The sequence below is a fragment of the Mercenaria mercenaria genome, chromosome 7 (assembly GCF_021730395.1).
Source record: "Mercenaria mercenaria strain notata chromosome 7, MADL_Memer_1, whole genome shotgun sequence".
NCBI lineage: Eukaryota > Metazoa > Mollusca > Bivalvia > Venerida > Veneridae > Mercenaria > Mercenaria mercenaria.
The window spans coordinates 72,652,648-72,668,366 of record NC_069367.1 but is presented as its reverse complement, the minus strand read 5'-3'; the positions used below and the strand labels follow the sequence as shown (position 1 = coordinate 72,668,366).

General features: G+C 33.9%; 1 protein-coding gene across 1 annotated transcript in view; it reads right to left on the bottom strand.

Annotated features, from left to right (window-relative positions):
- The window catches only part of LOC123553933 (somatostatin receptor type 4-like), a 42,108-nt gene extending 30,226 nt beyond the window's left edge, over nt 1–11,882 (bottom strand). The window contains exon 1 of the mRNA XM_045343682.2: nt 10,983–11,882. Coding sequence (XP_045199617.1) covers nt 10,983–11,190 — 208 coding nt within the window. The 5' untranslated portion in view covers nt 11,191–11,882. The remainder of the gene's footprint in view (nt 1–10,982) is intronic.
- Nucleotides 11,883–15,719: the final 3,837 nt, after the last annotated feature.

The following is a 15,719-nucleotide window of genomic DNA, read 5'->3' as shown; positions in this document are numbered from 1 at the left end:
CCCCTGGGGCGGGGTCAATTTTGACCCCGGGGTCATGATTTGAACAAACTTGGTAGAGGTCCACTAGGCAATGCTTCACACCAAATATCTAAGCTCTAGGGCTTCTGGTTTTTGAGAAGAAGATTTTTGAAGTTTTTCCTTTCGGTTGCCATGGCAACCAGAGTTCTGCATGGAATTCAATTCTTTGAACAATTTTTGTAGAGCTTCACCCAAGGAACATTCCTGTGAAGTTTGGATGAAATTGGCTTAGTGGTTTATGAGGAGATGTTGTTTAAAGGAAAGTGTGGACGGACGGACGGACGACGGACGGACGGACGGACGGACGGACGGACGACGGACGGACGGACGCCGGACGGTGAGCGATCACAATAGCTCACCCCGAGCACTTTGTGCTCAGGTGAGCTAAAAACCAATACAACTAATTGTGATGGAATGTTGAGAGATGATTTTATAGGTTTCGACTTTGGAGTTGTATAACATATTCTTCCTTTAATGTAGTTTTATGTTAGAGAACCGTGCATTATAAAGTTGAACTACTGAAATAATTTCCGCGTGGTATTAACTGCCTAGCATATTTAGATTGTTGCTAACGCTGTACATTTAACATCGACTGAACGCTTCAGTGGAGAAAATAAAACATTATGCTCATTCGCAGTGGTTTTTCAATTATAAACGCCTATCTGAAATTCAATAACTACAGTTATCATTCTTGTTTTGAAACTACGAGAAATAAGAAAGGACACTAACCTCAGTGCAGTTAATTTAAGTGCGCATACATCGTACGTAGGTATGTTAAGAGCTTATACATCGTGCGTAGGTATTTTAAGTGCTCATACATCGTGCGTAGGTATGGTAAGAGCTTATACATCGTGCGTAGGTATTTTAAGTGCTCATACATCGTGCGTAGGTATGTTAAGAGCGTATACATCGTGCGTAGGTATGTTAAGTGCTCATACATTGTGCGAAGGTATGGTAAGTTCTTATACATCGTGCGTAGGTATGTTAAGAGCTTATACATCGTGCGTAGGTATGTTAAGTGCTCATACATCGTGCGTAGGTATGTTAAGAGAAACAGACCAGTGTTCGAACTTTCTGTTTATAAGTTATAAGTAATAGCCTTTTATTAAATGTTCCTGTTATCTATGTTCGACAATGAAACAAAGCAGAGCTCACATTAGGTGACATTACCAGAATGAACCTGCTCAATCGCCGCAAGTAGCTGATAACATAGCAACATTAATCGGATGGCTCGCCATATTGTTTTCGAGAACAAAAGACACATCTGTGATTCCAACCTGCGATCAGCAGATTAGACGTGGAAGAAAGCTGTACGTATATGTTCATTACGTCATTATTAGATTACAAGTATTGATACTTGAGTCATAACAAAGGTAACACGTGTTAAGACACCGATACTAGCTGGAAATATATCCGTATTGAGATATCCAGATAGGACGGTGTAAGAGGATACATTACATTTTAATCAATTTCTTTTGCTATAAGAAAACACGCATTATCTAGTCTTAAAACACGGTTGTGATGTAATCCTTTGTTAGTTTTGTCCATTACGTAGGTTATTGTACCGACACCGTTCTATACACACGATTATTTTACTTTACCTGTCCATTATTAACATGTAACTGTCCATTCTTAAAATAATGGATACTTTAAGAATGGACAGGTACAGGTTAATAATGGACAGGTATAGTAACAACCTTGTACGTTGAGAGGTTTGAGTACATTAACCTAAGCAACGTTTTATAGAATTTGTAACTGCATTAAAAAAAAAACTGAAGAGGAACGTATGACTTTAACCCAAATCGCCCCACAAATTATCAGTCAAATTAAAATCAAACAATGTGCCAAAAGTAATTACAGAATGTTAGTTTAAATCTTCAACCGTTAGAAAGTAATAAAGTCCTTTTTGTGCACTCCTAAATCGCAATAGAAAAGTATCGCAGATATACATCTGGTATGGCATTTTCAGTCAAAAAAAGATGAAAATAGGCAACGTTATGTAAAAACAATAGCTGTCGGAGTAAAGCAACGCTCGACTATTCAACAGCCTTGTCAACTGAATGAATATTTAAGTCGAAAAGGGGGCATAATTTTGTAAAATTGCAAAAAGGGTTATTGAACCTGTACAATGCGTATCAACTCATGACAATGGGCAAATGTGCAAGTTTCAATCCATTTCCATTGGTGTGTACTGAGATACCAGCTTGCATACAAAAATTTAACCAACAACTGTTTAGTCGAAAAAAAAATGGCATACTTTTGTAAAAATGCAAAGTAGAGTTATGGAACATGAGCACTACATGTCAAATCATCACAATGAACAAGTGTGTGACGTTTCAATCCATTTCCATTAGTAGGTACTGAAATACCAGCTTACATATAAAACCTTAATAAAAAGTTATACAAAATAGAGTTATGGAACCTATGCAGTGTAAGTCAATTTATCACAGTGAATAAGTGTGTGAAGTTTCAATCCATTCCCACAAGTGGTTACTGAGATATTAACTCACATACAAAAACTTAACCAAATCGGGACGCCGACGCGGACATCGACGCATGGATGAAATAAAAAAGTGGAAAACCACAGGTCGCCTAACACGACATAACCGAAAATGTTACAGGCTCGGTTTGATTGAGCCTGTTCATGGACGGTAGTGGAAGTGCTAGCTACCGTCCACGCCCTCTAGCCCCGGGTTGAGCAGAACTCAACATTTACACATGTTATAAGTACCAGAATGTAATTAAGAGACATCCGCAGATGTATTCATACGACGGTGCACATGGAACCTTCAATGATGCACAGAGTGCAAATCCATGAAAAGCGGCGTATGGTCCCCAGATAAAATAATGGCTGTGCCCTAAACGAGAAAACAGTGGGCAGAATTAAACAAACTGGAGTCCAATAGCTCCACCTATTCTTTGAATAGTCGAGCTAAAACACATAATTTTCCTTTCTTTTTCAAATGCTGCAGACCTATCTTTCTCATGCAGTGTTCGTGTAAAATTGGTTAAATTTGTGCCTTAACTGACATTTGTTGCAGTCCTACCCAGAAATGTGCAATTTCATCTTTCTGCTACAAAGACAAAAACAACGTCAATTTTCCTAAAGTTTTACTGCAAGTTTCGGTATTACCAGAAAATATGGCCGTAATGATCTTAATTGAACTTTAATACAATTGTCTTGCAATAACGATGCTATTTATTGTAACAACGAAATATTTTCTCGTAAAAACGACATATGGGTCATAACGAGTAAAGATCTCTTGTGATACGGGTAATTTAATCTAATAAAATTGAAAGAATATCTCGTAATTACGAGATAAGAACGATTGTTTTCTAAAATTGATATAAAATACATATACATACATTTTAGAATGTCTTCACCTGGACGCGTCATTAATTAAATTACTTGATTTATATTAAACTGCAAACTTGGTACGAACAAAGCATGGGCAACTATTAATACATACATCATAAGGCCAAGTTTAAATTTACCTTTTGTAAAGGTACTTCAAAACGAGATATGTTCGAAACTTTCCTAAGAATCAGCACTGAATATCATTAGTGTTTAAAAAACTTTTAATTGCAATAAATATTTATATGCAATCAAATTTAAACTCCATTTGACTTGGTATTTTTATTTAGCACAGAGACACAAATCAATGAATTGATTTTGCCTCAAAGAGGATATCAGAGACATTATATAATATCACGACAATCTTGATTTTTTCGTGAAGACCATGTTTTAAGTCAGAGAAAAGCCTCAAACTATCCATTATGTAAAAGAATGGACAGTTTTCGGCTTTCTCCTTTACATAATACTGGCTGTGTACAGATGGTATCTTTATTCAATTTCTAAAATAGAACTGTAAAAGTTCGCTAATTTCATAGAGAAATGTTGAAAAAAAAAAGAAAGAAAATGTGAATGTTGACGAAGCAGACGTTTTATATAGTTCTGGACGGAAGATAAGTTATTTGTTATGTATTCTTGCTAAGTTTAACATTTAAAACACTGGCTAGGAACATTTTGTAACATAGGGCAAAGATTTGTTTTTATTATTGGGTTTGTAAGCCAACGTTAGTATCAATTATGTTTCTACTTCGAAAAGATAAAATAGAATCTTCAATGCTCATGAAACGTAACATATGTTTGCAAATGTTATCTTTAAAAAGTTCTGAATGAAACACGATAAAATTGAACGACAAACTGTGAATGTTGATGAAACGACAGATGTAGCTTTATTGTTTTCGTTTCGTTAAGATTTAATGCTTGAACATACTTGGACTTGTCCAATAAACGTGTTACAATATGATATTGTTCCGATAGGATTGTCAATGGAATGTACAGTTACAAACTGTATTACACAAACATTCGTTAGCATTAGCTGTCAGTCAGTATTATAACTAATTAACTTCATTAAAATTCATTCTTAGATATAAAGTTAAAGTCAATTGTGTACTTGCTTTCGGTGCACGTGTAAATAACAGCCCATTATAAATATCAATACATGCAAATAACTCTTCATCGGTCTTTATTACATGAATCAGGTCTTCATTAGTATTATTATATAACAGAATATATTTTATTTCAGTACCTTATACATATACAATACCTGCACAGCTATTGTCCAGTTATAATACAGTTACACCTTGAGCTGACAGTTCGAACATTTTATGCCCTCTCTCAATTTTTGTTTGAACATAAAATATCACAGAAAAATATATTGTTTTTTTTTTTGTTCTCCTAAATTTCATTTTGTTATAATAATCAAAAGTTCCCACTGTTCTCGCGCCAATCATAAAAGATTACCATCATGGGAACACAAAAGATCTTTTCTGCCCTTTGTCTTTAAATGCGCTTTAAATACGATCTCGCTGTTTGCTATTTTTGTCCTACTTATGTGATTTTTTTAATGTAAAATAAAAATTGACATGTAAGATAATATTTGAACATACTATGTGCTTCTGTGATTCAGTAAATAAGAAACTTTAATATCATAAATTTCATCTTTTAGCGTTCAAACTGCACCTTCGAAGACCTCATTCTAGTGTTGTCACTTAAAGTTCCATAATGCTTTAAATGAATAAAACAGCTTTAGAAATTATGCATAATAATATGGTTAGAAAAGCGCTACTTTTGATTATGTACATGAACAGTTAATGTCATAAAGGGAGGTAATAAAAACAATAGATTCAGTAAAGCTTTCTACTTTGCTCATCAAGATTCAAGCATTTGACAAATATTAGAGAAAACAATTATGTTAAATATGATTTAACACGAAACTGATATATTTTCATGTTCATAACGAAAAAGTGACAGCTTATCTGAGATTCAATCTAAAGGAAGACTATTTGAATGCATAGAACGTAACCAATTAAGCAGTGGTTTGATTTAGTCAGTCCGTAAAAGATATTAAATGTACTGTACAACACATTTCAAAGCAGGCTTCATGTAAGGTAAATCGCATGAAAACAATAATTTCAAAAGGACCAGAAAATATACCAACATTGAGTGAAAGTACGTTGAGAAGGTCTTACAGTCCCCAGCTGGGTCGTGATAGTTAACCCTTTGGAAGCGCATAACGCGACGAAGCGAACAAATAGCATACACATTTTGAAGGAGTCTGTTGAGAGATAACAAATATACACCCTAACATCCCAGCTTAAGCGCGACTCTGTCATACAGATAGCGAGCATCCTATGATCTCAAAAGATCAGAAGATATATCATTACTGATTATTGCCACATGTACTATAAAAACGCGTGTCTGAAAATTGACACCCGCCAGTAGACTTTTTATTTAATGTTTGTGCATATGATATTAAAATTTTGTCAGCCAAGATTTGTTTTATAAGACATTGGGCTGTAAACAAAATCATGTTAATGCGTTTATAAATGTATACATACCTCAGCTTATGTATTATGTGAATTACTTAATATTAAGATCAGAATATAGGAATTATAAAATACATTTATCATTCCGTTGTACAAGTACAATGTGTATAAAACGTTGATGTTTCTATCGATTTTACTAAAGTTGTTTAGGGTTGTAGGGAAATTTCAAAAGGTTTTTTGTTTGGTTGAAAGAGTATTGAACCTTTTGTCTAGTTGAAAATATGTAAATGTTTATACTATAGAAGGACTACAAAACCAGGAAGAACATTCTTTACATGTCACCACAGTACCTACGTTTACCCTTGAAAGTCGGTAATTTACCTACTAGGAACAATTTAGAGTAACGGATTTTGTCAGAGTTAAAGTTGGTCTCCTTGAATTTTTAATGACTAAACGTTTTATTTACAGTATATTTAACAACACTGTAAACAACTGTATTGGACGTAATGTATGCCATTCTTTGCTGGTCATTTAAACTTTCGGGTTGAACTGATTCCAACATAAGTTTTTGGTGTGGAATAATTAGCGTGTAAGAGAAACACAGAAAAAAGTCATCAAAAACATCATAGCATGTTTTTGAGATACCAGTATTGTTTTTGGAATTTCGAAGTAAAGTCTAATATGTAATGTGGCCATTAATGCGGACCATATGCTTTAGCATAAATCTTTGCTTTGAAAAATATTTCTAGATTTCTAGCAAGTACTTGAAGGCTGCGGCTAGTATTCACCATCTTTGTCAAAACGCGTTGGGGTGTCAAAATTCAGAACATAGATGTCAAAATTCAGAACACAGAATTTGTAACCAAATTTCTTAAACAAACCTATTGGCATTGAAGTTAAAAGGGGTTCAACATGAAAAAATGTGTATCTTAAAAGTCAGAAACAAGAAAAAACAATTCATGTTACTGCAGATGGGTGGGATACTTGTAAACACCAATATTTGCTCGAAATTCATAAACAATTACGGCAATTATCCATAAAATACTTCTTGAACTGCTTTATTATGTAATGTATGCATGTAAGTAACAAATGATCTACTATTTCGTTGAATTGATTTTATTTTAGATAAATTTGCATATCTTTGTTTTATTAAAATCTAGTAGAAGCTATCGTCAATATTACATAATTTTCTAAGTTTGACTTGGATTTCTTTTGTACTTTTTTCCTGGATTGCACAAGTAAATAAAGATGATATATCACCAATAAAACTTTATGCTGGAATTAGTTTAAGGTTCTGTATTTAGTAGTATAACTGGCCTATTAGTAATATCGAAGGGGAAGAAATGCCTAACTGTAAGTTGCTCTTGAAGAGAGTTATTAAAGTAGATGTAGGTTTAATGAGGAGGTGTTTAATAATGTCTATCACTTCAATCATCGTGCACAATGTGCAACATCTGCGCTAATAACATTAAAACCAGGAACCAAAATAACTTGCTAAAACGATCTTTTCCAGGACTCACAAATAAAATGATATTTCAGAAAAGTATTGACTAAACTACTTCCTGCTAAAGCTACCCATAAACTACAAATACAGATATACATCTTTCTCAGAATACCAGCATAGTGATCCTTTGAGAAATATAACAAAGAATTACTACACTGATATTTATTCACTCTACATTAATCCAATTTTGAGAAATATTTTGTTGAAACATTACTGTTTCAATAATTTCACAGTCTTTGGTGAAACTTCGAGAGATATTTTGGCAGAAAAGGATAAAGATGTTTAACTGAATAAAGTTAGTCGCTTGGAAATCGTACGCACATTTAAATTTACAATCAGAACATCATAAAATCCTAGCGACTCTATGGCTCATCAAGCCACAATAGATCAAAGCAAACAGTCCATTTTATAGTTTGAATATGGTGGGGGTAAGAGTGAGGTTGGTTGCGCACCATAAACCGGTTTAAGCTCCCCAGTGGTGATTTTGCCACTGACCGTTCCAAGGCGGTGCCCCACTGTGTTCCTTTGTTTGTTCGTTTTGTCCTAATGTGTCGGCTTTGTGTGTGTGCGCGTGTATGTGTGTGTGTGTGTTTGTGGTGTGCGCGTCTGCGTGCTGTGGGTTTCGTTTTGGGGAGGCTGCATTTTTGGTACGTGGCATTCCCTGTTTGATATTTGTCTTTGTTTTTTTTAGACACAGAAATCCACTGTTTTCGCTGTATTATCTTTAATATGTGGCCTAGACAAATAATGAGAACGTTAATGATTTAGCTTAATTGTTACTTTCAAATGTAAAGCATTAATTGTTTCATTTCTAGTTCCCTGATGAAATATTGCACAACCTTTCTACTGCCGTATAAGATGCTTTATAATATATCAAAATACGTATCGTACTATTATACAAAGGCCGACAATATATGTTTGGTAGAAGAGGAAAACGAAATGAAGACAGGTTTTCTTCACAAAGCACACATAATGAAACTAAGCTATCTGTTGCAGTACTTCGTGTCATTCTGGTAAAAGTCGTCGATGTAAAAAAAATGAACATGTGTCATGCTTTTTTATAATGCGTTTCACAATTATTTTCTGATATAAGCTGTATATATCGATCTTGAATATCTCTATAGGTTGCAACCAAATTTTAAAAGCAGTTTTATTTGATTTAGTCTGTTTGTGGGAGGTTATAGACAGTAGCTAGTAGCCGTTTAAACGGAACTCTGTTATAAAAAGATATATCGAACTCGGAATGAACACCATAAGTTACTCAGTAAGATGCCAAATGTTTCCTCGTTTAGGGCACTGCCATTATTTTATCTGGGGACCATACGCCGCTTTTCATGGAATTATCCACTGTGCATCATTGAAGGTTCCATGTGCACCGCCTTATGAATACATCTGCGAATGTCTCTAAATTACATTCTGGTACTTATAACATGCGTAAATGTTGAGTTCTGCTTAACCCGGGGCTAGAGGGCGTGGACGATAGCTTGCATTTCCACTACCCCCCATGAGCAGGCTCAATCAAACCGAGCCTGCAACATTTTCGTTTATGTCGTGTTGGTCGACCTGTGGTTTTCTACTTCTTTATTTTAAATATTTCGATTACAACGTACGATTGCATTAGCAAAGACAATTGAGTTGTTTTAGCTGTCAAGAAAATAGTTTACATCATAAAACTAAGTCATAGGTCCAGCCAGTTTCTATAACTAATTGATGCAATTATTCAAGTAATGTTTATGTTGATAATTCCATTCTGAAAATTTCTCCCAACGTTTACCAGAAGCATGATAAAGCGAATTTAATTATGCCTAAACGTTGTGGGCATGAATAGAAATCATTTAGGGCTAGACCAATAAGTCAATTATAATTCTTTTGATTGAATAATAAAACGTATTAGTCATATTAATGTTTCACATAATGTCCAGAAGTTGTACCATCTCTTATATATTGCTGACATTGTCTGTGGCGTTTCTGCATTACAGAACATACAAGTTTATTAACGCAAAGCAAAAAACCTATTTATTTACCAATCTTGGAATCAAACAAAATGTATTTGCTTTTTATGTAGGAGTTATCTACCGTTCAAGGCTGCAAATATAGTGCAATGTTTCTGGATACAATTAAATAAAAAGCCCGCCCTCTTAGCCCAATAGGGAAAGCGCATATCTACGTATCTCGGGGACGCGAGTTCGATCCACTGGCTGGGCGTATGTTCTTTGTGACGACTTGATAAAATACATTGTGTCTGACATCATTCGACATCCACCTCTGTTTCATGTGGGGAAGTTGGCAGTTACTTGCGGAGAACATGTTTGTATTTGTAAAAAAATCCAGGAACACCGGTGACTGACTAAATAATTGTTTCTATAGAAGTTTTCTAATTCATTATACAGATATCAGTGCAATTAAAAGGCCCTTGTTGTGGTGTAAATGCTTGTTGTTTTCTGTTTATGTAGTAATAAAAGAATAAAACAGACAAGCCTTTACTAGACTGGCGCCAGTTTCGAAAGGTAGAAATTGCTTTCAATACTGATATGATATATTACATTGCTAAAAGTCAAACGTACACAGAACTGATACAATGTTTTGTTTAATATACAGACACTGTTCATAGTCTGTAATATCTGTACAAAAAGCCATTGAAAGCATTGTCACACACAACGTCTTAAACGACTTTATTTGTTTTCTAATTAAATAAAGACTAGAAAGTATGTGTTTTGAGCAACAATGCACTGTTTTTACGTTACAATTATTACGGCACAGCAACAAATATCACAGCGGCCCGTTGAAAAGGATCCCAATCAAAACAGGCGAATATCTGGTAGATGTCGTGAAGGATGTACAAAATTTAATCCTTGCTAATAATGTGTTATGATTGAAATAATGTAACTCAAACAGTTACTTGCTCTTGAACATTTTTTTTTCATTTAGATGCGCCTTCGTGATATTTTTTCTTCGCATTTGAACTCCAAGCAATGATTACATTCAGCGACAAATCACTTTTTGAGAAATTCAGCAGCATTCTATATGACAGAACATTTCTTATGTAATATTATGTTAGTTTTGTTTATAAAAACATTTAATTGTTGGTTTAGAGGCACGCATCTTGATAATTGTAGAAAGGCAATGAGCAAAATAAACAATACACAATTTTCTGTTAGTTTTTCTAAATGTAGATTTAATGGCAGTTTATTTATTGTTCAACTTAAATAAAAGGAGAGTTTACTTTTTGCTTTTAACAGTCCCATTATTTGTCGCATATACAATGTTTGCTACAATTATTCTAAATAAAAATAAGAAGTAAAGAAACTTTTAATAAAGCAGTAAAAAACACATTGTCAAATAATATCTCTTGATGCTAAAAATGAATCTGACTTCGCTTACTTAATACACATGCATATATACATATCTGTACACATCCCAAAAATGCCCAATGAAATATACACAAAACAGGTTAATTGTTTTGGAATGAATTCATTGTATGGCACAGGTAAAATTACTAATATATATGAAAGTTAATTAGTAGTATATGCGGCATTCAGATTGATATATAATTTACAAAATAAATGTACAATAGATGAATATATAAATTAATTTTACTGAAATTTAAGGAATAAAATGCACTTACCTGCAAGATATAAATTAGAAGATATCTTTCTCATAGACTTTGAAAGAAACACACAAAATGACATAAAATTCCCTAATAACCCTACAGTAAATATAACTGGCTGAAGATATATAGTTGTATATTTAGCAAAATAGAAGAACGAAGGTGAAATTTCGTCACCGTAATATTCAGTATAGTCATTTTCTGTTTGTTCCGTTAAGTTATCCATTTTTGATTTTGTTCATCAGATTTTCCCGTAGTACTTATTTTCCGTTCCGTTCTTAATCTCTTCACATATTAAACGTACTCTATTTTTAGTTCTCAAATCTTGTTTAACATCCGACACTTACTATTTTACTTCGCTGTATAAATTGCGTCGAAACTTTACTTCAGGAAGTTAAGCAATGGATTGATTGTAAATAGCAGACTGTTATTTAGATTTAATACTTCTCCCCAGCAAATGTATATCTTTAAAAGCAATCGATCTAATATAAAGCATACAGTATATATATATATCGCTATCATTCAAGCAATCCAAGCGTGTGTTAGATATTTGATACACATGTCATAGAACGTAAAATGGCGCTCTAAATAAATAATTTTTCGAATTGTGGAAAACAAAAATATCCTTAGTACGACATGGTAAATGCTTCTGCTCAGTGTTTCAAACATGGTTCTAATACATCCTTAACAAACGAATCTTCTATTTAATATAACGTCACTTTCTCATAAGATACCATAAAAGAATACCGCAAACTGGTGCTTTTCCTGTATTCTCTCTGCTATTTCCACATCCAATAACGGGTTTGCAATTAAGAGCGAATCACTGCGAAGCCACTGTTAAACCGTGAGATTCCAATACCAATGTCATTCTTTGACTGGAAGCACGACCGTCATTTCGGTCCTTTTGATAAAAGGCAAATGGCCTTATCTTGAATTGTAACAATATGACATACACAGTAATACTGCACTTATATCTGAATCTTTTGTTAAAAAATGTCTGGTAGAAAAAGGTACTTGCGTAAGACATGTTTGGGAATAAGTGACGTATATAGCTAGAAATTAATTTCCCTTTGGGGAGAAACTCGGGAGAGTGAGAAAATTGCAAATAGAGGTAAAACGACAAGCTGGCAATTACCCAACTGTTTACAAATCCTATTAGTAGAATAGTATTTTGTTCTTGTTTATGAAAACAGGATATTTAATTTCTACCGCGCTCTATAAACAGACGACTTTGTTTTATTTGTTCTGAGCGTATTTTGATAGAAAAAAAAGCGAACGTGCTTTTGAATGAAAGTAAATCAATTTCGTGGGAAGTGAAAAAAGTGTAAACACGGCCAACGCATTTCCGCATACATCCTTTGTTTCTGTTATCTTCTTTTCAAAAACACTTTCAAACACTTTCACAACAGTGTACCTCATAGAAGCTACATCACTGGAGTGCTTTATGTTTTGGACACATATTGCTCTAATGTTGAAACTATATAATTGTTTTGTGTCAACTGAATGGATATCTAAAAGCTCATAATGCCTCCATTTATAATCATTAAATAAGTTTAATGCTATTATGTCTTGTAAAAGTCAGAAGAAGGTATGGGCATTATCAAAATTTGTTAAAGAAGCTTCTGAAATTCGTAAAAATACCCTTGAAAATCTAACTGTTTCATGAAATGTAAATTCATATTTATTTGTAATGCTATTATATATTTGTATTGTATGTCTTTGCCATACGTCATGTGTATTTATGTAAATGGCCAAAGGCAAATTGTTTTGCTGATTATGCCAATAAAGTTGAAACTTGAAACTATAATGTAGCTGTTTAAATGTTTTGTGAAATCTTATTTTTAGTAATTGTTTTCATGCGTGTTTGTCAACATATTCATTAACATAGCAGAAAATATCATTCAAGTCATGGTTTACCTGCCTTTATGGCTCCAAGTTTATAAGTTCATGCGTAATATTAAAAGGAGTCTTTTTCCAAACATTTAATTATGCAAATTATCCAAATGGACAACTGTTTTATCTGGATTTTTTAAACAAAAATTAAAAACCTTATGGAACTAAATTCTGTTTTACACAAGGGAAAAAATGTGAACTACTTAACTTAAAATCATGTGGTGGAGTATTCTAAAATATTGTTTTAATAGAACATTGTATCTGAATGTGTCTTTCATAGCCGGAACTGCAGTTGTGAAATTACACTTTATTGTACATTGAAATATCAATATAAACGCAACCAAAATAAAACACATCTCAACTTGCAATTTCTTAAGGTGCTTAATAAACAAAGCAGAAAATATTAAAACAATGCACATTTCATTGCCCCTTTAATCTATTTTCTTACACATGTTCAGTCTTGTAAGAATTTCTGTATCACTTTATGGTTTTACATTTACATCGATGAACAACTTGCAATGTTTCTACATTGACAAGAATACATTAAGGCCGCTCCTTTGATATCACGTAATTTAACTGTTATTAGATTTAGCTGTATGATATGGCTAATCAGAAACAATAGAAATGATGACATGAAGTGGAATAAATATTGAAATGGATCGCTAGTTTCACATCAAATCTCAAAAGGAGATGTGATGTAATCAGTTTAAGATAAAGTCGTGAGAAACAGACGTTTCTGTTACTGTAACAGTAGAATCATACGAACGGAATTGAGAAACTGCCAGCTTAAATTATAGATAGGAGACCTTTAAGTAATTTGTTGGCATCTTGCATCTTGGTAGAATGCCAGTCATTCTAGAAGCCAGGTGGATCGCCACCTGTCACATCTACTTTCCCCAGCGGCGTCCAAACAAATAACAAGGAATCAGTAATTTTAATCACGCCATAACGATTTGCAAACCAATCAAAAGGTCTTGTCATTAATTACAATATATATTACAGCATCTCGAATATTCGGTATTTTACATGTTGCTGCAGAGTATTAAAAAATGTCCAAATTTTAGATGTACTTTGTAAGATACAGTAAAATATCCTCTTCTATTGGATTCATTTAAGAATTTGATTCTCTAAAACGAGTTCACTATGTTTAAACATAAATGTCTATTTGCGATTAGTGCTACAAAGAGCACTATGCGTAACTTCATCGGACATATCTATCTGATATATAAATGTCGTGTTAAACCTCCATTCTAAAGTCCATTTCAAAATAATTCTAACAATGGTCATTTACATGATAGTAAGGTGTTTCTATCAGTTCAAATGCTGTTTCACGGTATGTACCAGTATAACAGCTAAGTCTTTAATTACATGCAGTGATACGTTCAATATGTATGTGTTTAATCCTTGCAAGAAAGAGTCAATTTAAATCAGAAAAAAATGTGAGAGAAACCTCACAGAAGAGACTGATCGTAAACGTAAAGTCTAGCTGTTTTTCAATATATTAAATATCAAGAATATATATAACCTTTTTCAGAAAAAGTCATTTTCATTCTACCAAATGTGAGTGAACTCCCCCTTACTGACTGGTAGATAAAAGTAAACTTTATTTAAAGTCGCTTTGTGAGCGAACATAAGCGCTGCAGAGCTTTTGAGCACCCATATTTTAAGAACAGTTAAAACCAATTATACTTTACCCCCAGCAATTTGCTAGTACCCATTTAAAGCTTGGTCGACTTAATCCTGATAAAGTGCCCTGCCCAAAGGACACACCGCAATGGGAGTAGCCGGAAAGCAAACAGGGCCTTCACTTCAGTAGAAAAGAGTCTAATTGATTAACATCTCTCTATTTATGACAATATTATACATACCAAAATTTATGACAAGAGGGATGACTTTAATTTTAATATAACTGTAAATTTCCCCCATTTGGGTGGGGATGTACCTCAGGCTACATCTTTTGGGGTATATATTAATTCGGTTTGCCAGGGCGTGTAGTCATGTTGAGGACTGAGGATTTCAATGAACGTAATCAATATATTACAAGTAAACTTCTTTAACAAGGTTACCGTTATTACAAATTGCGTAAATGTTTTGCTCAATTTTACTATCGTAATTCTAATTTGGTTTTAAAATTCAGTAGTAATTTAAAGACACTTCTGCGAGAAGGTATTTCAAAACCCGATTTTTATGGGATGCGGTTTACAAGCTTCGTAAGATATTGGGTCATGGTAATTTTCCAACTTTATTTGGTAAAATTGTAATACGTTTCATTAAAAGAGGTTACGACCCAATTGTGTTGTGACATAATGCATGTTTAGTGTTCAACCCGTTTACAGTTGGACACTACGCTTCCCTCTTTGATTGTTTGACGAAAGAGGTGGGAGGGCTGTGATAAGCAGGTTTTTTGTGTGTTTTACATGCCATGCCTTTTGTTTCCATTACGTGTGTTAAAAGATTCACCTGGCGGGGATTACTTTTATTTACACTGCCCCGTGTCTTAGGAACATGGTGGGGGTAAGAGTGAGGTTGGGTGCGCACCATAAACCTGTTTCAACTCCCCAGTGGTGTGTTTGCAACTGACTATTCCAAGACGGTGTCCCACTGTTTTCCTTTATTTGTTCGTTCTGTCCTCGCGTATTTGCTTTGTATGTGAGTGTGTGTGCTTGTTGTGTGCACATCTGCGTGCTGTGAGTTTCGTTTTGTGGAGGCTGCGTTTCTAGAACATGGCATTCCCTGTTTTAGCCCTCTTGGTCTATGCACTCTCTGGTATAAATGTGAAAACTATGTTTCGTAATCATAATATTTTGATGATTGTTGGTTGAAATTTTAAAACAGAGCTATTTCCTTGGCGACATTACTATC